The sequence below is a fragment of the Cyanistes caeruleus genome, chromosome 2 (assembly GCF_971803275.1).
Source record: "Cyanistes caeruleus chromosome 2, bCyaCae1.hap1.1, whole genome shotgun sequence".
Lineage (NCBI taxonomy): Eukaryota > Metazoa > Chordata > Aves > Passeriformes > Paridae > Cyanistes > Cyanistes caeruleus.
The window spans coordinates 63,602,019-63,627,654 of NC_141702.1; the positions used below are offsets into that span (position 1 = coordinate 63,602,019).

At 42.6% G+C, this 25,636-nt stretch overlaps 2 protein-coding genes and 1 long non-coding RNA gene across 18 annotated transcripts in view; 1 reads left to right on the forward strand and 2 right to left on the reverse strand.

Annotated features, from left to right (window-relative positions):
• ARFGEF3 (ARFGEF family member 3) overlaps positions 1-6,319 on the reverse strand; it is an 88,860-nt gene extending 82,541 nt beyond the window's left edge. For 4 of the 9 annotated variants that reach the window (XR_015283301.1, XR_015283300.1, XM_086877463.1 and 1 more), the window contains exons 1-2: positions 5,826-6,319; positions 4,720-4,771 (exon numbers count right to left, since the gene is read on the reverse strand). Coding sequence is in view for 6 of the 9 variants with exons in the window: in XM_086877463.1 (XP_086733589.1) it covers positions 4,720-4,771; positions 5,826-5,910 (137 nt within the window). In the remaining 3 variants the exon portion in view is untranslated. The remainder of the gene's footprint in view (positions 1-4,719; positions 4,772-5,825) is intronic. The other 5 variants (XR_015283299.1, XM_086877459.1, XM_086877461.1 and 2 more) reach the window with 4 other exon arrangements.
• On the forward strand, positions 5,874-25,082 carry LOC111926790 (uncharacterized). 8 transcript variants are annotated; one of them, XM_086877467.1, is made up of 4 exons: positions 5,874-6,620; positions 15,207-15,295; positions 17,237-17,336; positions 19,449-19,615. In XM_086877467.1, the coding sequence occupies exons 1-2, from the start codon at positions 5,874-5,876 to the stop codon at positions 15,243-15,245; spliced, it is 786 nt and encodes a 261-aa protein (XP_086733593.1). In that variant the 3' UTR covers positions 15,246-15,295; positions 17,237-17,336; positions 19,449-19,615. The 8 variants fall into 8 exon arrangements, with proteins under 8 accessions (XP_086733593.1, XP_086733596.1, XP_086733592.1 ...); XM_086877472.1 differs by lacking the exon at positions 15,207-15,295 and adding an exon at positions 25,012-25,082 and having other exon boundaries at positions 6,082-6,620; XM_086877471.1 differs by lacking the exon at positions 15,207-15,295 and adding an exon at positions 20,071-20,145 and having other exon boundaries at positions 6,082-6,620.
• Positions 13,389-14,880, reverse strand: LOC111926791 (uncharacterized). Its single transcript, XR_002863188.2, has 2 exons — positions 14,379-14,880; positions 13,389-14,240 (listed from the first exon to the last, which is right to left on the reverse strand). It is a non-coding gene; the product is annotated as an uncharacterized LOC111926791 (long non-coding RNA).
• Positions 25,083-25,636: the final 554 nt, after the last annotated feature.

The window sequence follows — 25,636 nt, forward strand, 5'->3', positions numbered from 1 at the left end:
ACTGATCGCTTTTAAAAGGCCAATGCAAAATATAAGAGGGTTTTTAGTGGGTTGACCCTGACTGGATGCCAGGCTCCCACCAAAGCCACTCTGTCATTCCCCTCCACAACTGGACAGAGGAGAGAAAATATAATGAAGGGTTCATGGTTTGAGATATGGACAGAGAGAGATCACTCTCCAGATACTGCCACAGGCAAAACTGGCTCAATTTAGAGATACTAATTAAATTTATTATTACCAAAACCAGAGCAGGATAATGAGAACTAAAATAAGACCTAAACACCTTCCCCCCCTCCTCCTCCCTCCTAGCGATACAGGGAGGCAGGGAATGTGGGTTATGGTCAGTTCATCACACATTGCTCCTGCCACTGCTTGGGGAAAGGAGTCACAGCCTGCTTCAATGAGAGTCCTCCACAAGGATGCAAGTCCTACCAGGAAACCTGCTCCAGCATGGGCTCCCCTGTTCATGAGTCCACAGGTGCCTGCCAGGAAACCTGCTTCAGCACCAGCCTTCCACAGGCTCACAGCCTCCTCTCAGGCATTCAGCTGCTCCAGTGTGAGTCTCCTCCACAGGCTGCAGGTGGATCTCTGTGCCCCCATGGACCTGCATGGGCTGCAGGGGCACAGCCGCTTCTCCATGGGCTGCACCATCGGCTTCAGGGGAATCTGAGCTCAGGCACATGGAGCACCTCCTCCTCCTCCTTCACTGACCTTGGTGTCTGCAGAACTGTTCCTTTCACGTATTCTCAACCCACTCTTCTCTGGAAGCAATTACATCTGCCAAACAACTTTTCTTCTTCTTCTTCTTCTTCTTAAATTTCTTATCACACGGGGGTTGCCACCACTTCTGACTGGCCCAGATTTGGCCAAGGGCACTTCTGTCTTGAAGCCAGCTGGCATTGGCTCTGCTGGACATGGGGGAAGCTTCTGGCAGCTTCTCACAGAAGCCACCCGTGTAGCCCACTCCTACCAAAACCTGGCCATGCAAACCCAATTTGCATTTCTTCCAAAAAGAAAGCCCCTTCGGAAGTCCCAATCAATTTCTTATTCCCAGCAAAGACTGCAGCGATAGCAAGTCACTAAGTTTCACACAGCCTATAAGGCATGACTTAATGACATAATGCACTCCAAGAAACTCTGGCAATCCCAAGTTTTTTCAAAGCAGTATGTGACTGGCAACTGCTGTCTAGCCTCTTATTTTAATCTCTGATATGTAGATAATCCTCATGAGTATTGAACTGCTCCAATCAAACGTTCTGTTTCAAAGCTCATTTTCTTGTGACTGTTCAGTTACCTTTTATAGCTCATATTTCAGTCTCTAAAATCACAACAAGCCAAGAAGAGAGCCTTGTTCAGTGTATAGTGCTGGCCTTGGGGGAAAATTTGCCATCCTGAAAATACTGAAGTGGATATATAGCCCAGCTGAGTAGCAAACAACTGCTTGCTGGCAGACAGCATTAAGGTCTCTTAAGCTATTTTCCATGTGATCAATTCACCAATTAAAACACAAGCACATCAATTTCTCTTATCTAATTCATTATTTATAAGTCAGCCACCCAGCCTCCTAAAGCACTTAGCATATATCCAATCTTCACAACTCATGTTCAGAGACAAATATCATCGTACTAGACAGATAACAAGAGGCCAGTGGGTTATGTGACTCTCCCTTGTCAAGAATTCAAGGAATATCTAGAGAAAAGCCTTGAACTGACTTAAGGCCATTTTAATCTTGATCCACTTTAATCTTTGTTACTACCTCACACCATCGACAATACTCTGATCATAAGTTAAAAGTACGGGAAAATCACACACATATTCCTATCTCAAGGCAGAGCTGACAAGACTCCATGGAAAACTCTGTTATTTGTATTTCTTTAGGAAGTGAAACATTTAAATAATGCCCCTCACTAGAATCAATATGCAAGCTCATTAACAGGGATTTGGATTCATAAGTCAAATTAACATCAAAAGAAGTTGAACAGCAAAATAGTCTTATCTAGCTCCCTGAAGATATACCCAACAGATCTCTATCAAACTAATTAAAGAATTACATTCCAGCCTGGATGGACAGTCACTGGGACTCTCTTGGGGCAAAAGGTGCTCCCAGATGTAGCAGGCATGTGCTACCTAAACTGCTACCAGACAACTGCTGGAAACAGATCCCATGCAAATGCTACAGCTGAAGCCCCCAATTAATTGCACAGACATCAGGGAACTGTAATGTGGTCTGGTCTGCCTCATGTTCAGTAACACAAGTCCAACACAAGATGAAAATATGGACAAGTCAGGAACAAGACAGAACACAGAAATCATCTATACCCCAATACTACAGTGGAGGTAAGCATGCAGCTGATATAATACATGTCAGAAACCCCTTAAACTCAAAGAGTCATAGGCTGAGGAAAAGCAGACACACCTTTTCCTCACCATTCTCACACTAGGACCACAATTTTACAAAAGACAACTTTACAAAGAACCTCTACTCATCTAGAAGTGGCGTGTCAGGAGCAGAAAATGGCTTTTTATTTTATAAGTAAAAAATATGTGAATAATCAGTTTACACATTTTCATTCTTGTCAGCAGCCCTCATTCTTCAGTTCTAGAATGAAAAGAATCTAAATGTGAAGTGTAGATTAAGATTCCAACTGGATGAGCAGCCAGAGGCTGATCCATGTTACAGCAGCTGATACAACCTGCACCTGATATAAGATGAAAGCAGAAGAGAGGCACAGCCAGGACATCTCCATTCTGTTTCTTGGCTGTGTTTCTGGTCACAGCCATTGCTCTGCTTTCAAGGCTATTCTTTTCCAGTGCTAGGAACCAGGCCATCACGGTGCTGCTTTTTAACAAATACAAAAATAAGAACTTTAATCTAATTTGCACATTGTGAAGGCGGACTCCAGCCCAAGATGTGGCCCAGTGTGCTGATCTGGAGCCTGGCAGTAGCTTGTTATCAGAGGGTGAAGGGTAAGTTTAGCAACATCTCCCACAATGTCTAAGACTGTGTGGCTGAGTCTTACCAAGGACCCCATAACAAAAGCTTTTGTTCAAATCCTCTTGTGTACCTTTCATCTTCCAAAACATCCAGTAATAATGAGGACATTGCTACTGACAAATCTAACATTAAGAGCTTATTTAATCATAGCTACACCTGGAAAGGTGTTAGCTTTATTTAAAAAGATTGGGATTTACAGTGGAAAAAATACTCCAACTAAACAAATACATCACTAAGAACACTGGAGGAAGAAAAGAAAAAGGCCTCTCTGCAAAGAGGTAGTAGGCAAGTGAAAAAGGAAGAAATGTGGTGACAGCTAGCTAACTAATTCATAGGGAATGACATTAGCACTTAAAGGCAGAGACCACACACCATATTAGAGGCTGATAAATGGGAAGATGAAGAGCCAAGTTTTCTCCCTCCACAGTGTCAAGTAAACATAATTCTAATGGATCTCTTGAGAATTAATCATCCAGCTGTTTCCATCCTGTGCTGGAAATGCATTGTGTCTGGCACTGGTCATGTCAGACCTGTGCTACATCTATCCCCCATTTGATCTGAGGCCTCTTGTGGACTGCAGCTGACAGGATTTTAGAGTGGCAAAAGAACTGCTCCTATCCTTTCCCTGTTTGGTGACTGCTCTGGAATAATTAGCTCTTCAATCCCGAACTTTCCTTGCAAAGCATATATGAAAGGAGCAGCAGGGGGCAATGAGGTGATAAAACCACTCCCAGGAGAGTAATATTGTAGCAAAAAAAAAGTCCCCTCTGTCAGCAGCTCAGGGCAGGTATCTAAGAGGACCACAGGATAAGCCAAACATACTGCAACATTCTACATACTCCTTTACAAACTCAATCACCTCTGATTAAAGCACTTCTGAATAAGGGTACCTGTGCATCTCATAGATTTCCATCAATTTCTTCCCTGTGTTGAGGTGGTTTGTGCATGCATGCAATCTTTCAGCATCCATTACATTCTCTAATAAGGCGAGCCTAAGCATTTCACATCTTAATTATTAAGCTGTGTGAAAGAACATGCTTCTGTTTTAAACAGTGCATTTGCTAGTTTTCTTTGATGATTCTTAATGGTTCTGTCAGAAAGGACAGAATTTTTCCCATTTAGCTACTCCGTAACAACAACAATTTCCAAAACAAGATTTAAATATCTAGACAAAGGAGGGCCATGCCACCTTTCTCATTTTGTATGTGTACAAATGGAGCTGGGAAGAAGGCTCACTCAAGATTAACTAGCAGGCTAAGGGAAGAAGTAGGCATAGAAACAGTATTATTTTAGTTCCTAGTCACTGTCCTAACTATATGATGATATAACTTTTTTGTTTCTAGAATACTTATTTTCAGTAACAAAACCTGATTTAGATTTAAAAGAACACAAGCACACTGAGAAGAACTAAGAAGCACCATTGCTTAGAATGGAATTTAGCAGGAAAATTCTTTAGACCATAAGAGAGCCCTCCTTTCTAACCAATGTCACCATTGTACATACTCATGCCCATTTTAACATATTTCCTTACATTTCATTCAGGGCCAAAGGTCAAGGGCTCATCAGAAACTTATCTACTACTACCAGCCTAAAAAGGCAAATCTACAAACTATAGAAATCACATAGATGCAGCCTGCTCCTCTGTCTACCTCACTTTTAATTCAAAATTTTTGCTTCAATTTTACTAGTACACGCTCTACAGAACTCAAGTTCAATGTTCTTACCTCAGCTGATATGGAGGTATCTTGATAGCAGCATCAGGAGAATCCAAGGTTTCTGTATAATTAAAGGAAAAACAGGGCTTTTAAAAGAAACTTCTGAGTTCAACCACAGTTAATACGTCTGGCTACGGTCTCTGAGCCAATGATCCTAAAGTTTACACCTGCTCCAGCTGACAGAACAACAACCACTGCTGCTCTGAGTTGCCAGAGCTTTGCATAAATCTGTCAGGATATTGCATGCCCAATGAGAAGGCATCGAGCACCATCTTTTCCCTTTCATTTATCAGCACTTCAGCAGCACATCCACTAAAACTGGAACAGTATAGAGGATACTTGCATGGCTGCTGTGCAAGACTAATATGAAATTAATGAAGCAACCCATGCAACATCAAGATGAAAGGCCAGTAATAAGACAGCAACAGGTCTTATATACCACAGAATGTTGTAGCTATGCATGGATAAGAAACAAAAATTTAAAGCAATTGAAGGTATCCCAGTTATGCTGATTTAAATTATGGGTCTTGATGATCAGTGTTCCAGGTTGTTAGTGTCAAAAAACACTTCAAGCCACAAACAATCTTTGAAAATGGGTGGATGCTAAAATGTACCTAAGCTTGCACTCCCTTGAAATATTAACGCGTTACACTGATCATTACATTACAAGGATAAAAGAGCTCATGTAATCCAATAAAACAAAACTTCTAGCTTTTAAAACAGATTCCCGAACATAAGCCATCGTAAAATTGCATGGTTTTTTACGATGATTGAAGAGAGGGAGGGGGCCTTTAAAGGAAAAGACAGCACCTCCAAAACACACGCGGGAACTGACAGCTACTGATACCCGTATATCTGCCTCGCAAGAGCCACGGAGCAGATGCAGGCGGTGGGGAAGGCGAGACGCGGCTGCTCTCCGGCAGCAGGTGCCACGGACCCTGCCAGCAGCGCGGAGCTCCCGGGCATTTTGAACGGCCCAGGCGCTCCGCTCCCCCCGCGGCCGCTGGAGGCTCGGCGGCCGGCGCGGAACAAGTTTGTTGAGGTCTCCCTGCCCCCTCCGTTATAAAACCTCTCCATCGGCGGCTCCTGCCCCGCTCCGCTCCCCCGCACCTTACCGATGGCCCAGGTGCAGCTCTCCTTGATGGCCCTGTGCTTGCTCCCCGATGCCTCCTTCTGCAGCTTTCGCAGGATTTCTTCCATCTTGCCTCCCCCGGGATCCTCGTCTAGCCGCGGGGGAAGAGGAGAGGCGGCGAGGAGAGGAGGGTGGCAGAGCGGTGCCGGGGCTGTCCCCGCCGCGGCGGTGCCTAGGCGGGAGCGGAGCGCGGCACCCCGCAGCCGCCCCGCTGCCGCTGATGAATCACGCCGAGCTCCATGGCGGGGACACGTCAGTTGTTGCCGCTGCGGAGTCCCTCCTCCTCCTCCTCCTCTCCCACCGCGGGCAGGCCCCGCTGGCGCAGCGGGGCTGGGGCGGGCCTGGCCCTGCCCGCGGGAGCGCAGGAACTCCCTTCCCGGCGCTGGGGTTGGAGGAGCGGCGGAGGAGAGCGGAGCCGGCGCCGCCGGAGCCGGGCCCTGCGGCGGCAGCAGCCCCGCGGGAGGCGGGCAGGCGGGTCGCCATGGCGACCGGCGGGCGGGGGGCGCCGGCAGCCGCGGCCTGCCCGCCCCGGGCGCTGTCTGTGCGCTCGGGCCCCGCAGCTCTGGCCGGGGCTGCCGCCGAGGGCTGCCCGAGCCTGCGGGGCAGGTTCCCGCTGCCCGGCGCTCCGCTCCCGGCGGTGCTGCCGCCGTGCAGCCCCGCTGTCCCGCAGCGCTGCCCCGCTGTCCCGCAGCGCAGCCCCGCTGTCCCGCAGCGCCCTGAGGAGCCGCGGGCCCTCCCGCACCGGGCCGGCCGCAGGGAGCCAGGCCAGGCCACCAGCGTGAGTGCCGGAGCTGGGTGTGCCCTGAAAAGAGTGTGCCCTGAAACGGGTGTGAGATCTGTGCCTTTCTCCATAGCTGGCAAATGCAGCAGGTCACGGCTGAAGCTACCTGTCTGTGCCTTCACAGGAACGCACACCTTAATGTCCCCATCAAGCCAGCCTGCAGGAGAAAGAGCAGCCACTCCACTAGCTCAGACCTCCCTCCTCTCACTCGGAACTCTTCCTACCCACCAAATCTTCTACCTCCTTCGGTTTGCTGTTTCCCTGCTTTATCTCTAGTTTATATCCTACTTGCCCTTTTTGAGACTGCATCGCTTAATTGAGTGTTACAACGTCTTCGTCTTCTTGCAGAGTCTCTCTTAAAAGAGACAAGAAGATAAGCAGACAATGAAAAGTAAAAGCAGATAAGAAAGGCATTCCAGGTAGCAGCTGGCAGTGTTAGCGGTTATGGCTCCTACTGCTAATTGGAAGAGTACCAATAGTGAATTGCCAGGCAGGATATTGGCACCTGGTGAATCAGCCGTAGCATTTCCCACAGGATATTGGGCTTTCAAAGGCTGTCCCTTGTCCAAATACTTACAAGGGCTCATCCTGTGTTCAGACATATAATGAATGCATAATCCATAGCTGCCTTTTAAGGCCAGAATGTAGAAGTCCTGTCAGAAAAGAAGAGGATTTAGAATAATGCCAGAATGGTGTAGAGATGCATAGGCTGTTGCTGGAAGTGGAAAGGTGTAGCCTATTGCTACAATACTAAGAATTAAAAAAAACCAACCAAACAAACAAAAAGCCCAACAAGAGCAACCAACCAACCAAAAATCAAACAACAAAACTCCCAAACTGAAAAACCCCAACCTTTAACAGAAATATCATTTATCTTTCAATTTCAGGCCATAAACCAACCTCTAAGAAACTGAAAGTAGTTTCCCAAAGTTTCTTATCTCTGACTGTGGTCTGCCACCTTCCTTGGAATCAAAAATCTGCTGATAGCTAGTGACTGGGATTGTCAGGGCACTATGATGCTATTAGTTAAGGCTCATATTGAAGTGATGATAAATTGTTTCCCACCCATGTGCATCCTCTTGTATTCTGTGTTGTGCTTAGTGGAAATGAGCATGAGGTTTTCTGGCTTTCCAAGGCTTTGTTTTTGTTTTTTCTGGGGGGAAAACAGCAAAAAGAACTATGATGGTGACTTAGGTATTTTTAATGTAGAAATTGCATACCAGAGTTTATTTGGACCTCTGAAACACTAAAAGATAAATATGTATCTGTAAGTAGTAAATAATTAATTGATTATTTTCAGGGAATGACTGATTAAACTGAATTAATTTTTAATTTCAGATAATTTCTGGCTATATGCGTCATGAACTTACTGGTTAATTTCTCAGTAGTCTCTACAGGAAGGCCTTTGCAGCTGGCATCTTCATCAGAACTACAGTGTTTTTCATAGATACTTGATGTCAGTGAACCAAGATCTGTATTCATTTGTGTCTCACTTGCTGTCCAATGTGTTCAAGCAAAATGGATTCTGTGCTGCTAAACACTTTCTTTCAGTAGCAATGTCATCAGCTTGTGACAAACAAAGGTCGAGTTCAGCCTCTTTGGAGCATCTTAAGGCCTGCCAGTAAGACTATGCAAAGGAGAAACGAGTAAGCCATGATGACTCTTCCCAAGCATGTATGTCAGAACACCGTGAGTCAGCTTGCTGCAACTTTTCACTTGAAGCCTTCCATTTCCATATGGACAGGAGTCCATCAGTCCTTGAGTCTGTTGTCTATACGCTCACATAAATACACAGAAACCATATCATGCTGGAAGTCACCCCATGAATAAGCTTTGCTTAGGGAGGAGGTCATATTTAATTGTGTTCTCTGGAGGCTGTTTCAAGGCAAGTGTCCTAAAATGTCACAATATCTAGAAGTCCAGCTACAGAGCAGGGATTATGGTGATGAAGGCTCCTCTCTTCTGCCATGAAGAGAAAATTAAGCTTTCTATGGTCATCCTTACAGCTCATCAATCTTCCTTGCTTTCTCCTGACTGTGCAAAGCAGCCTTCTACAGCAGTAGAGGCTACCTAGGAGGCAGTGCTCTTGATCCTCTGCACTGCTGAAGCCTGGTCCAACTTGAAGTCAGAAGGCTCCTACACAGATCTGGTATCTGCATGATGCAGTGGTCACATATATCACTAAGAAGCAGCGGCAGACGTGCAGTGTGCTTTTGTAGCTTGTACCTGGCAGTGCCAGTGCTACTGATCTTATGCATTGTGTGAATATTGGTTATGTCTCCAGATACATTCACAGCTCTGAACACAGCCAAGGAGTGTGTAAGCAAACTACTCAAGATACCTGGAGTAATAGAGCTGTGTTAGTGCAATTCTCTGTCCAGGCTGGTAAGCAGCATTTGCTTGACTTCAAAGATCTCCATGCCACTATGTCTCTGTGCCTTCTAGTAGCCAAGGAAGGCAATGTGGTCCTATTTTTAATCTTTTCTGGTAGCATAAGCCATACTGCCTGTGCACACACCTACCTGTATTTCTAGTCTTTGGAAACATAAGAAAGAATTAAAAAGTATAGTGGGAAAGTATGGGACAAAGGCATGTTAGACTGCCAGGTAATCACAGATAGATAATTTATTAGTCATTATCACTCAGGTATTACCTGTGCTTTGGCCATTTTAACAATATTCTTTCATTGTATACTGCAGATGCTGGAAAGTCTGGGCCAAAGAAATGGACTGTGTCCCTGAGAACTTCTTACGAATTTAATTACAAAATGCTAAGAAATTCCCTCTAATGACAAGAAAACCACTTGATCCCATGGTTCAAAAATTATGCCTAGCCAGATTTTTCAAAACTACTCTTCCCAGAAGCACCCCTATAACTGGACTGACCAGCAATCAGAAGCTTGGGTTCTGTTTTGCTCAGGAAGCTCTGTACATATGACTTCCCTTATGAAGGATAAATTGCTAAAAAAATTTGAAATGAAGGAAGCTGTAGCTGGACCATGGGCTCATCATCACCTTTGTGACACCTCATAGCAGATGGATGTACCCTTTCTTCTCTCTCCCAGAGAGCATCAAGACTCAGACAAGCAAGATCCTTGTCAGGATTTTGGTTTTGGTTGTCTAGACTGTAAGCACACGACTAATGGTAGGGTGGCATCTGTCATTGTTTGCCTGATTGCACAGTGAGTTACCAGAGGCTAGAGCTGAGGACACAGTGAAGTCTTTCCTGAACTGTTGTTGCTTTCTGCACCCTTCAAAGTATGACCTTTCTGAGCAAGGTAAAGCACATTAAGCACCAGTGCTGCTCAGTGCAGGATTACAGAGTTAGGGAGAAAAAGCCTCTGGAGTGGTAGCTGTAAATAAAGCCAGCATATTTTCAGAACTGTCTTTTCAGTACAGCTTCACAGCATTTATTCTGTGAAGAACAGTTGAAGCAAATGTAAAATCCTCAAATGCATGCCAGGGTAAAAATATGAGACAGGGCTTTCTGACTTCATTGAAGATATATTTTCTGCAGAGACAGACAAAAACCAAAAATCACCATAACTGTCTTCAATTTATCATAATCTTTTCATCCCTGCAGAGTTGCCAAGGCTGTTGAAGAAGGCATTAGGAACACAGAACAGCTATTCTGGGCCACATCAATGTTGTTTTTACCTAGTTTTATTTGTGGCAGAAGTTAGTTGGGCATTCTTAAAGAAAGGGCAGAAAAAGTGTAGTGCCCTTTCCTATGCTAAACTCTCCCAGCTTCTGTTAAATTGCAGACTAGGCACTTCCTGAGACAGTGGTTTTATCTTCATAAATAATACCTGGCAGATTTTTCTTTTGGGAATGTACCTAATTCCTTTTGAACTTTTTTGTGCTTTTGACCTGCACAACCAATCTCTGGCAGTGAGTTCCACAGCCAAGCTGTGTGCAAAGAAAATAAAATTCTTTTTGGACCAGTTTTATCTTCTTTTTGCTTAGGTTTTTGAAACTACCTACCTTTTATGCTTTGAGAAACACTGCATAAGCATCCCCTATTTTCTCCCCATCATCCATGGTTCTTTATGCATTGAACATGTTCTCTCCCTCAGCTGTTTTTATTCCAGTCTACAGTGGACTATTCTATTTAATTTTTCTCCCTAAATGATCTTTGGTCATTCTGACTGCCCTTCTCTGTACTAATTCTAGTTCTTCTCTACCCTGAAATACAAGAGTTTTGAAGAAGAGTGAGTACATGGAAAAAGGCAGCTTGAAGATTTAAACTATGAAAGTTCTCTTGCTTCCATCAGACTCCACTGAAAAGGCTTCAAGGAGCAAGAAAATGACAAGTAACTGGAATTAACCTTAATATCATAAGTGTTTCAGCTCAGCCAGAAAACCAAACTTCAGAGGATTCCTTGTGTCCCACTTTTCTTCCCTAATCCAGAGGATTCCTCTAGTATTAATCTGTGGAAAGAAAGCTTAAAAGTGCAGTCTGTTCAAGAGCTGAACACAAAAGGATTGTATCATCTGGCCATCATATACCTGGAATACACAAAACGGACAAACCTAAACTCTCTGGAATTGTCTCTGAAAAGTGACTGAGCTGGTAACTTGTCATGTAGCTGTATGAAATGTAGGTCACTGAAAGTTATAGATGTATTATATATATTTGTATTCATAACCTGCTTTGAAATCTGTTGTGGCCTTTCCTCATTATGAGGAAACAAGGACAGCGATGCATCTGCAGCTGTCAGAGGCTTGCTTTACAAAGTCTAGAAAGGTCAGCAAGGTCTAATTTAAACACATCTCTCTGGGCCAGAAAATGAATTGTGATTTGCCTGCCTGTTTAGTGTTAAGCATATAAGTACATGAGTTGAAGTACTAGAAATACTCCTAGAAAAGCTAGATATTATATGAGTTTTCAATCTAATATGCTCTTTCTGAGATAGATAAATAGATTTTCCTGCCACTATTACAAATTTTAAGTAAATTTTAAGTAAATTTTACGTAAATTTTAAGTAAATTTTAAGACCACTCCCTGACAAATCCCTGAATTTGTTAAGTATGATGCAAAGTAAAGAGAAACACAAAGGGACAGGTTAAATAGATGTTTAATAGTGTTAATATGTAGATTCTGTTCTGCCACAGATAGATCAACCTGAAATTAATTCCCTGGTTTCAGGGCATTGCTCTCAGGTTTACTATGCAGTAGTGTCAAAATTCAATTCAGAGCCTTCTTTTTATGCAGTCATATAATACTCAGTATAAACAGAAGAAAAAAATCTCCTTCTTCTCCATGCTACTCTGAAGCTCTCTGAGATATGGTTTGACTCTCTTAGTCAATGCTTCTTATTCTTCCAGCTTTAAAGACCAATTTAAAAGATTTAAAAGATAAAATGTTCTGAACTGAGATAGTTAGCTTCAGATCATAGTTTACTTCCTATTTATTACGTCTTTTCCTCGCAATAACAAGTGGGAACTTCTTTCAAGGGAAGTAAGTCCAAAAGCTCTTCCAAAGGGTGTAAGGGTCTTTTACACCTCATTTTCTCTTGTGTCTGCCAACACTGCTTTTCATCTCAAAACTGTCACAGAATCATGGAATCAATTAGGTTGGAAAAGACTATCAGTTACTTAAACATCTCCCTCTATCATCCAAGTGGGCACAGGACTGGTTTCCTGAATTTGACACTTAAATTGCATATTAGCAGTAAAGTTGACCTGTAAGCAGACCTGTGGTATAGTCACATGCTTGGAAGCTTTCTTGGAATGTTCTTCAAGAGACCAGTTTGCTATAAACTGATTGATGAACTTGTATGTTGAGTGTTGTCCTTTTATATTTCCCTACTAGTATTAATCAACATGAAATCAATGCTCAAGCTGTTATTGGCATGTACTTTCTGGAGATATAATCAGAGGGAGTAGAGCATTCACCTTCCTCCTTGCTGGGAGTAGACAGTAATTTCCTCTAAGTCATGATCTGAAATTCCAATGCTAAGTGATATTGAACTACACAAAGGCTCTTATTACAGAAGTAGTCACAAGCACCCAGCCTTGTGGACCTGAGGGAGAGCACCACTATCCAAATGTATAATTTTTGAAAACTTCTCTTGCATCAAATGAAATATCAAGCAGAAATATAGCATTTCCCAAAATGTTTTTTGAAAAGAGATCTCAAGAAATGGCATTCTGGAGTTCTGTGTTAAATTTCAGTAGCTTCCAGATCAAATATACTCAGTCTATAAATGAAAAACCTTGGGGGAAAATAGATCTAATACCAAAGGCTACAGGTTCATCTGGTTTCTGGAAGTCAAACTGGACTGCTTCCTATCTTCAGTGTATCATAGAGCAAGCAGAAAGAAAAGAAAAAAAAGATTGAAATTTTTGGGAGGTTATTAAAATGATGGTACTTTAAAGAACAAAGACTATTTTTAGGGATACAGCACAAATGGATTTTGGTGGTTTGATCTTAAAAATGCCTACCAGTACTCTTGCTTTCTGTACTACTGGAAGTCTTTCTGATTCATTAGTACATGATTGGTCCTGTGCAACTCTTTTCCCTCATTTTTTATTGAAACAATTGCAGCCAAAAGAACTGTGATTTTAGGTCTTGCTGATATGAAAAGAGAGTAGCTTTTCTACCATAGGCCTTTACTTCTGCTCTTTCACATTTTATCTGTAAAAACTGATAAAAACTAGTCACCTTACTGAATGTGTGTAAGCTGATCTGCTGAATTTTGTACACCTTTGGACAAGTTTTTGACATGCAGCAAAAAGCATAACCCAGATACATCTTATCTTACAGCCAATCTTACATTTTGTTTTAATATTTCATGACAACAAACAGGGACATCTTCTCAAATAAAGGTTATCAGATTGTATTAAAATTGGCAAAACATTATCTGCTCTCTTTTGTCTAGAAATGGTGAAACTAATCTGATTGAAATGCAAAGCAATCACCCCTGCTCCTATCCAGATGGAAGATTTCAGCCCCAGTTAGTATTTGATAAAGTGGGTGAGAATGAGATTGTACTGTGCCAGTTGCCAGGTAATCTTGAGGTAGTGCCACCTATAATGCTAGCCCACTTTATAAATGACATGCATATTACAGATACAATATTGATTTTATGTAATTCATGTAATTAGTAATGAGAAAATTGTTCATTTAATTTATTGTGCCTTTTCTGATCTTTGTGGAAGTAGAAAACATAAATAACATAAAAAACATAAATAATAATAATAATATAATAAATTTTTAAAATTAAACCCTGAAGTTCCATTTGTTTCCATTCAGCCTTGTGCAAGGTATTTTAAGCTAACTTGCTCTTATTTGCCATGAAATGAAGACACATCTTCCTACCAGCACTATAGGGAAAGGCTTTCCCTTCAGAAGCAAATCCTGTAGCTACCATAACCCTTCCCAATACACAGGTCAACATACCTCCCATATTCCCATATTCCATGCAGTTGTTGTTTGCTTCAGTGTATTTACATACACTCGAGGAGTATGAGGAGTATGCCCTCTGAGGAGGTCAGCAGCAATTCCTGTATTCTTTTCCTTCCTTGCTTGCTTCTTAAAGGCTGTTCCTGTAAATTGCTGTTAGCCACTGTAGTATTTTCAAGGCTGTGGGCACAACACATTGTACCTTACTGCCTGAGATGCCAACAAAATAAAAAGTTATTAATGACACTCTTTATATAAAAAGCTCACATAATTTCATATAAATACACTTGAATGCTCTAGTGGAGTCGGGTCTGGTTCAAGAAAATTCCAGCTTAGCAGAAAACTTACCGTGTTGTGTGTGAACTGTTTTCTTTGTGATTTGTGTCGGAATCATGAGAAAGAACATCTTCAGTGCAAGCTGCATTGTTAGTGGAGCATATACAGGCAGTTAAATCACTTTTATATCCTTGATGTTCTTGTGATTTGTTCTTTTTGTTTGGTTGGTGTGGGATTTCTCCATTTACAATTGGTGTCAGAACAGATGGCAAAGTCTTAGCTTGGTGTAATATGTCCATAAAATAAGCAAAGCTGTCAGTGAGCTTGGTGTCCAGCAGGCCTATTCCACTTTGAGAAGGATTTTTCTTCCACTGGAATCAACCTCAAAAAATATGATTTTAAGAAGAAACTAGTAGCTCTACCAGGAGCAAAATTCAACAGTTATGAGGTTCTCTTTAAGTTGACTGTAGAACTTCTTTAGGGGAGGAGGCAATACTTTGAGATTCTCTCCTCCACAAGGTAGGATTTTTGGTGAAACATTAAGGAATTCTTCAGTTTTGCTCTTTCTGATCTTCTGTCCTTAAAAAGTGTTTTGGGGAAGTAGTGAGTGGCAGGAAGCAGGCAAAATCATAGAGAGATCAATTCTGCATGAGTTCATTACTTGATTAAGCAAGTCACATTTGGTTCTCTTCAAGTTTCAAAAAAAAAAAACAACAAACCCAAAACCAAAGCCAAACAAACAAACAAACAAAAAAACAACAAAAAACCAAAAAACCCCAAACCACCAAAACCCAGCAAAAAACCCTTAGATTTTTACACCCATTGGATTTGAGCTAATTCCTAAATATCTTCTGAAGCTGTAACTTCAGAGGTTATTTCTGGTGTTATTTCTGCTGCCAGGTGTGCCCAGGGTGTGCCAACACAACCTTGCAGAGATAGACAGCAAAGACAGGTTTTACTCCAAAATAATACCTGAACAGGAAACACAGGTAGAATAAACTTTCTATTTTGTTGCTTATTTCTTAGCTAAAGAAATTATGAAATGGAATGCTTAAAAGATTTACCAAAGGCCACACACCAGGTCTGAGGAAGAGCTATGTCTGAGGCAGAGCTGTGGACAGAAAACTTCTGAGCCACAGTTCATTGCATTCACAACTGCTCAGTGAATGTTCAATGCATTCACCAAGTTCATCCTTCCTTTTCAGAGGACTACTATGTAGGAACATATTATTCCAAGCTGCTGACAAGTCTAACTAGCTGTTTTGTTAACAAATGAAGGCGTAGCAGTTGACAAAAGGTGAAAATAGCACTGGGCAGCAAAGATTGTGACTGCCTGTGCCATACACTTCATTGTACGTTTTATCTTTAAATGCTTCCTTAGAGAAGCACAAACAAGAATACAAAGGAAGTGGAAATCTGAAACCTGCTTGAAATTTATAATACTCATTATATTTTTGGGACAGCAATCCTTGGCAAGGTAAGTTATTTATAGGCAAGAGCTGCTCATGATTTGCATGGTAATGCGTTCGCATCTGCAAAGCCTATAAATTAGCCTCCAGCTCATTACAGCAATGCCATTGTCCTACTTGCCAGTATGTAATCTGATCCCAAATGTTTCACACATCCACAAAATAAAACCAGCCTGAGGGAAGAGCTTCACTGTTGCAGTATAGGAACACCAAAAAATCTTCCTCCCCCACAAAAAAAAAAAGAGAAAATAACACAAAATGACTGGATGGGAGGAAACTGCTAAATATTTCAAAAAGATAAGCCCCAAACCCTAACACTGAAGAAAGTGGAAAACTGTTGCCATGTTTTAAGGTGCTTATGCCAGTTCAGGCAAAAGAATGAATTTACTGCAGCTTTTTAAAGGGTTCCAAATAAAAGTAGCCTCATAGAAGATTAAGTCACTTACTTATCTGTGCATCATGATTTTATCCTAATGTGTCATACTTGAGCACTTTTTTTATTATTATTATTATTATTATTATTATTATTATTGTTGTTGTTGTTATTATTGCTGCTGTTGTTGTTGTTGTCATTGTCGTTGTTATTGTTATTATTATTATTGCTTCAAGTCTGGTTGTGCACAGATATCTGAAACAGACGCTGATGTCTTTTATTTTGATGAATATTATAAAGACAGTCTCTACTTCCAGGTAGTCAAGAGTTTACAATTATATCAAGGTTTTTCCCCTTCATTAAGCCAGCAAAAAGATGAAATACAGTGTAGACAAAGTAGGCTCATAGAGCACATATCCCCTTCCCTCCAGATATGCAGATACCTCCTATGTTAATTCACTATGTCAAAGGTCACTGGATGGTAAAATGTTGCTTGTACCCCAAGTTCAGCTTCTGAAATATCTCAGGCTCAGCTTTGTGATGGTGAGTATGAAGAAGAGGTCTCTCCACCAAACTTGGATAAATGCTGGTTCACTCTTGTAACTTCCATCCTTAAAAAAGAGAAAATTGAAACCCTTACAATCACAAGCCCTACCTACATCATTGGAAAGGTCTTTAACAGGGTGACAAAGCCTCTGTTTGCAAGCTCTCGCCCACTACCAAAGTTGCTTCTGCATTACCCTACTGCTTACCTCCTCTGGTTTTTTCATCTCTTCCTTCCAACCTCTCCACCTACTCTTGCTTGGCTGTGGAGTCCTCAAAAACCCCTCTTCTTTGCTGGCCTACTCTTATAGGTAAATGACTGCAAATGAGAAGAAGACCTGGAACAAGAGAGCTTTCAGCTGAAGCTTCAAAGTGGGAGGGGGCAAGGCACAGGTCATTACACAAGTGTGATGCTGGATTCAGGATTCTGGTGTGCCTGCGTGTAGGATGTGTGCCATTATATTTATTTATTGAATTCTGGTTGATAATAATAGCTGATTCTTTATTTATTTATTTATTTACTATAGCTCTCTTGTTTGTCTCAGTAGGTGGAAGAGCAGCAAAAAACCAGAGCCCTGCATGAGTCATAACCCAGAAAAAGCTCTGCTGAGAATACAGCTCACACTCTTCTGCAGTGTAGCCCAGGTGATAAGCATCAGTGTTGTTGTTCTCTCCATGTTGTCGGTCTCATTTTACCATGAATGATAATATTCACTGTGATATATTCAAATGGAGCTGTAGGGACAGATAGCTAGGGGCATCTCCATTTCATTTTCTTCTTTTCCATACTAACGTGAGAAAAAGGAAATGCAGCTTAAAGAAAAATACATACTTGTTTAGAACAAACATAGAAACATAAAAACAAAAGGTTTTACTTCTAAATCCAGGATCTTGACCTCATTTCTGTTCAGTTATACATTTGATCTTGCAAAGAATTGCACAAGGCTAGATCCAGCTATGGACACAGAGAGGGTTTATACATCTCTGCTGCATATCCTGCTGCATGAGTGGGCAGTGCCCATGTATGAGCTGCAGCCTTGTCACCCCTGCAACTGGCAGCTATCTGGCAGATCTTTCTTTAAAATATAGGACAGTCCTAGTGAACTCTGTGGGACCTCCCTAGCAAAGAGCTGGGCACAGAATGAGGGAACAAGAAGGTCTGGTGTTCTCCCTGAAGTCTGCAGTTCCAGCACATGTTTAAAGGCAGCCTTCCTGCTCACAGTGGGAGTCAGGCTGCTCAGTGCTGAGTCTGGAATGAAGTTCTCGCAGAGGATCCCTGGAGTGGTTGCTGCTGGATGTGGACGACTGCACACATCCAGGGTGCTCTGAATGTGCCAAGCTGGGGATGGCAGCAAGCACTGATCTGGGTACCTCTCCACATCTGTCTCACCCGGACACTGAAGACAGTGGCCCCTGTTTGGGGCTGCTGAAGTGCCAACCGTATGTGGCCCTGTATGTCCCACAGAGAGTGAGCAAGCTCTGGTTGTCCTTGGGGATGCCCTCTTAGGCTGGATTTCTACATTGGTCCTTCATTTCACATGCTGGCCTCCTCCTGGCCTTCATCAGACTGTACAAGCAGACTCTGAGTAGTTGAAAGAGATTCCACTATTTGAGTAGTTTATCAGTGCTTTCTATGTTTAATGTGATTCTATTCCCAGGAGAATGGAGTATGGGACACACTGGGCATTACTGTTTAGATACTACACTAAAAATAGTGTCTGTGGCTACACAGGGATGATTCCTGTCCCATTTCTAATTGCATCCACTCTCTGAACATGGCATAATCTCCTTTACTATAATATGTGTGGGAAAAAAAAAAATCTTAGTAGCATTTTTGTTCAGACCACCTATGATAAACACTCCTTTTTCCTCAGCCTATTGTGCTTTTAACTTTTACTGAACCTATATTTTGTACCTAGTTTCTTCATGCTTTGTACTATTGAGATCCAAGAATTTTTTTTTTGCAAATGGTAACAAAAAAAGCATGCAAAGACTAGAAACAGGCATGCAGTAAAGAGAGTTTAAAAACATATATTTTCCTCTGTGTGTATTTAGCAGTTTCCATCCTTGCCATATGTTCTTTTCCTCATCATTTTGCCTTTTAGATTGTTCTTTAACACTTGCCTGTTTTCTTGCTTCTACAACAGAAGGGGAATTGATCTTTCATTTGTTCTGCAAATATTCCTTATTGTCCCAGGTTTTATTACCCCATCTGTTATTGAGTGAAAGTCTCTTGTGGTCTCATTTTTCCAGCTGATCACACTATACCACAGACTATATTTCAATGTAATCGCTATCTACTGTATGATGTGTAAATGAGAGAGAGAGGAGCAAAAAGACAAGAGTATTTTTCCCCTGCCTACCATTCCTCTCTTTCTGTGTAAGCACACACTTTCCATGCTTACTTTTTATCAATGACAGCATTTAAACTAAATTCCTCATCTTCACTCTTTTCTACATGGGTCCAATGCTTATACCTCAGTATTTGCTACTACAATGCACAAAAATATATAAAAAATAAGCTCACCAACACTTGACAGATAGACACTTGACAGGTAGATACTGTCGGACTTCATGAACTAAAACACTTCCCTGCAACCCTCCCCAAAATAGAAACTTCTCCCGCCAAGCAGCATTTCCCTGTTCTCTCTCTTTCATTTCCCAGGCCTTTCTTACAGCGCCAAATACTTACCCTTGGTCATGTATGTGTTAACTCTGTGGGTAGTTTTAAAATTACTTCTTCTCCCATATTTTTAGGCTTTTACAACACCATGTTCTACACAATCCTGTTTCATCTTCCTGCACTCAACTCTGTCTGTCACAGCAAGGAGCTCAAGAAAGACATGCTTTTAAAATTAGAGGTACAGCATGGTTTCTGCAAGGGGAAGCTAAACCTCGCAAGTGATCAAACCAGTGTGAAGAAGGTGAGTTGTCTGCAGCAGGACAAATAGATGGAAATTTCCACTCTCTGTCCAGCACAATGGGAGAGAAAACTCAGAATTATAACTATTTAAACTATTGCTTTTCTTAATAATAGAACAAAGTGGGTCATTGCCAGGGAGAAGCACAGAAGCAGCTCCTGGTGGAACAGGGCTTGGGAGAAATTGCGTCAGAAGCAGCACCCCTGATTTGCCCCTGAAAATAACAACTCAAAGTATTGACGTTCATGCATGCTGTGTTAATCCAGCATGATGTCCACATGTGCTGCTAATTTAGAGTTGTGATCCCTCATCTGAGTATGTGCTTAAAGCACCAGACTGTCTCAGAAATCAGGCCTCAGTGAACTGATCTATTGGGTGAGTCATTTATAAAAGTTAAACAGAGACTTTAATGCAGAGCTGTGCAATCAAACGTACTCTGTCTTCTTCTGCATGTGCAGGTAGTGATTAAGTTTATCCCAAAAACTCCTGATGTCACTCCTGGGAACCAAGATGCTGTTTCACAAGAGCTAATTGTACTGAGGCTGGAAAGAACAAAAATGGTGATTCTACAATGCTGTGTGGGCAGCTCTGAGATGCATGTGGCTTTTACAGAGAAGGAGGAATGGAGACAAAAAATTCAGATTGATGCAAGAAAATGTAAATGCTGATGGAAAGAAAAACTGTGTATCTATCATGCCAGTTTTCCCATGAGGTTTTGGAATGAAAAACTTTCAGAAATATGGAGTTAAATACACACATACATATATATATATGTATATATGTATATATATATGTAAAATCTCAGTGCTAAGAATGGACAGCAGTACAGGAGCTTCCATCTCCCTAAATGAAGTCAAATCCATGGATAGAAGGCAATGCCACACTCCCTCTGGAAGGCAAAAAATTTCTAGGTTCTGCCTTGCACACACCTGTGGTGCAGGTGTCTGGATGAGACCTAACTCCACGATTACCCTCCATCATCTGTGGTGGGACAATCAGACACTTCACTTCAGCCTCAGTCTAAAACACCTGAGTGAGGAGAACTCCACTTTAGGTTCTTGGTCTGCAGTTTCAGGGGAGATAAGCACCTAAATGCCAGAGAGTTATACAATCATTTAGGTTGGAAAAGATGTATATGAGCATTTGGTCCAGCCATTTAACCCAGCACTGACAAGTCCACCAATAAACCATTTCCCCAAGTGCCATAACTATATACCTTTTGAATACCTCCAGGGTTGGTGACTCAATCACTTTCCTGAGTATCGTGTTCGAATGTTTGACAACCCTTTCCATGAAGAATTGTTTTTCCTAATAGCCAATCTAAACCTCCCCTGATGCAACTTGAGGACTTTTCCTCTTGTCCTGTCACTTGTTGCCTGGGAGAAAAGGCCAACCCCCACCTGGCTACACTCTTCTTTCAGAGACTTGTAAGGAGCAATATGGTGACCCCTGATCTTCCTTTTCTGCAGGCTGAACAATCTCAGCTCCCTCAGTTGCTCCTCACAGGACTTGCTCCAGACCCTTCACCAATCTCAATGTGCCTCTCTGGACTTGCTCCAGCACTTGTGTCCTTCTTGTGGGGGCCCAGCTCAACACAGGATTTGAAGCATGGCTTCACCAGTGCCGAGCACAAGGGGACAGTCCCTGCCCTGGTCCTACTGGCCACATTATCCCTGATACATACCAGGATGCCATTGGCCATCTTGGCTACCTGTCTTGTTGCCAGAGAAGCAGAAATAAGGATGGTTGAAAGGGCCCTGCTGAGCACGGCCAAGCTGCTCAGGAGGCTCTGGGGTGCTGGGCAGAGGGTCCCAGGACACGATATGCCCCTCTGCGGACATATCTCTCTGCGTCTCTGCGTCTCTGCGGACGTGGGGATTTTGGCAGAAGGCTGCCCTGTCCCCTGGATCGCATCTCCTATCGCAGCTTTCCACAGGTGTCTCCATGCCTGGATCCCATTCCCTAGCCCAGCTTTCCCCAGGTGTCTTCATGCCTGGATCCCATTCCCTATCCCAGCTTTCCACAGGTGTCTCCATGCCTGGATCCCATTCCCTGTCGCAGCTTTCCCAGCTGTCTCCATGCCTGGATCCCATTCCCTATCCCAGCTTTCCCCAGCTGTCTCCATGCCTGGATCCCATTCCCTATCCCAGCTTTCCCAGCTGTCTCCATGCCTGGATCCCATTCCCTATCCCAGCTTTCCCAGCTGTCTCCATGCCTGGATCCCATTCCCTATCCCAGCTTTCCCAGCTGTCTCCATGCCTGGATCCCATTCCCTATCCCAGCTTTCCCCAGGTGTCTCCATGCCTGGATCCCATTCCCTATCGCAGCTTTCCCCAGGTGTCTCCATGCCTGGATCCCATTCCCTATCGCAGCTTTCCCCAGGTGTCTCCATGCCTGGATCCCATTCCCTATCGCAGCTTTCCCCAGGTGTCTCCATGCCTGGATCCCATTCCCTATCCCAGCTTTCCCCAGCTGTCTCCATGCCTGGATCCCATTCCCTATCCCAGCTTTCCCAGCTGTCTCCTGCCCCCTGGCGGCAGCGGCGCCTCCGGCCCCAGCCCCGCCCCGCTGTCTCCAGATTCCCGCGGCGCTGCGCTTGAATAAAACGGTGTCAGAGCAGAAGAAACTCAAGGGGAGTTTAACTGAAAAAAAATTTCCAGCTTTGCATCTGATATTGCACAAATCTGGCATTTTCCAAGCCACATCTCTTGATTTATCAGATATGAGTACAAACGTCAGAATAAACACAAGCATGCTGCTCGGCAAGAATTAATAAATCTTTCCCGTTCTTAAATAAACAGAAGTTTATCTTAAATGAAAACAAAGTTAAAAGCCAGTGAAACCCTCTGGCCCCTCAAGCATAAGTACATACTGTACCTTGGGTTTTCTTGGAGCAGTGGTTCAAGTAATAGCAACATTAGGAAAAAATGTTCACACGTTGCACCAAGCTCCTATTCCTACAGGAATAGTCTGGTGTTAGCCAGGCAATTGCTAGCATTTTGTAGCATCATGCATGAAGATGGCAAGTTTGCAACCTTGGAGAAGGGCTTATGAACACAATTGAAATCAATAAGGAGGACAAGGATGACACAGCTCTTTATTTGCTGCTTTCTTTTCTTATATTTTGAAAATGCAAATGTGAAGATGAAGCAAAGGAGGAAAAGAATTTAGTTGTCTTGAGACCCTCATTATTCTGTGGGTATGATCTAAGTGAGCCTGAGGCCTTTAGGGAGCTTTGGGGTAAAATCCATGCCACCTGGGATTCTGCCATTTCCTTTACTTGAGAAATTTCACCCAGTGCAACTTCAGGGCATCAGAGAGACCTTTGCACAATCTAAGTGTAGAAAACTGCAGACAGCAAACACATGTGCACCTTTACAACTGTATGGCAACCTTAGGAACCACATGCACAGAAGGAAGACTCTTTACTACCCTCTTATTTCTAAGATTTTAGGTCATTTCAGGCTGATGGAGTCACACAAGTTGTCCCTTGCAGGCATGAGAAAAGGTTAGTCATACTTCTGCAGGCCACATTGTTGCCCTAGTATTTCCACAAGGCTTTTGAAGTAGGCTCCACACTACATCAGTTGCAGAGAGCCAGCTTATTTCATCTATGCCAGCCCCAGAGGAGTCTGTAATGTAAACTGAGTTCAGTTAAGGGCTACTGACAAGAGCTGGTCAGAAAAATTGATTTCTTATAAATTCACATAATGGCAGCTTTTGAGCACACCTGAGGAAATTGAAGTTAGATCTGGAAACACTGATGGAGTGGTTGTTGTGGGTTATACAAAGTACATCCCATGCCTATCCTGTTTTATGGGTTGAATGACTACCCTGTTTAGGTGATGTTAATTAGGTGGCTGTGATGCCTGAAGAGAGATTAGGTAGAATTGGGGCACCTGGACATGAAGGAAAGTGAGTGTAAGACGCTGTTGAAGGACAACACCCATGAATTACAAAAAATTTGATTTAGACAACAGATAGTCTGTGGACGCTTCTTTTTCTGTTACGTTTTGTTTTGTTGTTTGTTTGTTTTTTTAATCTGAGAGGTAAACAGACTAGAAAAAAAGCAGCCAGGAAAAATGGATAAAGGAAAGGTACCGCATCCCTGAGGGGACTCTACTGGGAAGAGGGATGTCCTTGGCACTGTGAGACCCACTATGTGTCCCACTCCCCTCCCCTCACCCCAAATGGTCTCTTGGCAACCAGCCTGCAGATTCCCGCTGGCGTATTTCAAAGCCTGTGAGAGCGCAGCCATACCTGTCTGGGCTGGAGCTGATCCCTGACCTTCTCTCAGTGCTGCTTGGTTTCCTCTGATAGCTGGGTGAATGATTGCCAGCACCAGTAAATTATTTACTCCATGTAAAGCACCGCCTGCTAGAGAGGCATATCCCTTGTTACACTGCAGAGAAAAAATATTTCTATAGGACAGCAAAGATTACAAAATTAATTTATTATTTGAATAATAAATAAATAAATGTAAGGGTAGTGGTAGTGAAAGAATTTTTTGATTCTTTTTAACATGGGCAAAGATAAAGGTAGGAAAAGTGTTCTTATTTTCATAACTACAGAACATGTAGCTGTGTTCACAGCTGAAAATAATGTACATTTGGCAGAGCAGCTTGATCCAGAATGCCCAGCTACATACATAAGCAACTTTGGTGTCTAGGAAAGAAAGCCTCCTGTTTGTTTTGTTATGTATTAGGGCATCTTTCCCTCATAACCAAAGCACTACTTGTTTGTCATGCGTGTATCATTGCAGCCCCACAGAACTGACTCCTACCATCTGGTCTCTGAAAGATGTGGGCTATACAGCCCAGAGGTGAGAAAAGCTGCATATGTTGCTGGAGCTGTCTGCTTTGCTGCAGGAGGCACTGGTTTTTTTAGTTCTCTAGATCTCTTTGCTATTAAATCCCAGTATCATAGGGACTGAAGGCAGACAACTTCACTGACTGTGTTACAGGCTCTCACTCATACAGAATGGAATCTTTGTTGTATTATCTTTTAATTTCAGCTGGATTTCCCAGTTGTTAAAAAGCCAAGTATTTAAAAAGAAAAGATGGCATTTCTTTCTTCATGGTATCACTGGGAGTAGGAGGGTAGGCCATAGGCAACACAAACCACTAATGCTTGGCGGGCCTAGTGGAAGCTGCCCTCAGAGCTTCTCATCACACCACTGCAGCATCTGGGCACTGAGGCACTCCAGGTGTAGGACAACCTTGAGAAACCAAGTAATGCAATCACTAAAAATCAGAGCAAGCTCTATACTCTTGTCAGAACTGGGGGAACTTTCTTACTCTTGACCTTATAACAAAGACAGCACTTTCCTGAATGGTGCATTTCTACCCTTTTTAAAAAAAAAAAATTGATGAAATTTACTCTCACTTCTCTTCCAATAGATCTCAACTTCTGTGCTGAAGAAAATACTTTCTGCATCTCCTTCTGAGCTGACTTGAGTGCTGATAGTGAGACTGCTGGGAAATCACTGCTCAGCACCGCACAAATGAAGTTCTGCTGTAGTGACAAAAAGAGAGGATCATAGCGGCCAATTCTGCCATTACTTCTCTGCTATGCAAAACCTGTGTGCTGATGACATAGGCTTGCAAGCAGTTCTGGCAAATTTTGTTTACAGCTCTCTTTTATTATGAATTTGGAATGAAATCTCAGCAGTGGGAATGAACATCAAGAGGATGTTAAGAGAGATCGTGAAGCTCCACATGATTTGAGGTACCTTGCCTGAGATTTTTGCAACTTTCCTATAGTCACATTGTCTTATTGTTCTGATCTTAGCATCACAGTCCATTCCCTAATATTTGCCAGCAATCAGATGAGGTTGAGTATCTGTCCTCACAGGACACCTCCCATGAATATCTTTAGAGAAATTGGTACTGGTTATAGTTTGATTACACGTGACAGCTGTGACAAAATCCCGTTTGATGCAGTCCAATAAGAACTCATATGCTCCCATTCTCCATAAAGCACATGTAATCCCCCTCATCCATTATCATCTTCAGTCCTTCAGAT

Coding starts and splice junctions, on each gene's coding strand:
- LOC111926790 (XM_086877466.1), top strand. CDS start 5,874: ATGCCTCCTTCTGCAGCTTTCGCAGGATTTCTTCCATCTTGCCTCCCC. Junction 6,621..17,239: donor AGCCAGGCCAGGCCACCAGC/GTGAGTGCCGGA, acceptor TTGTCTCAGTAG/GTGGAAGAGCAGCAAAAAAC.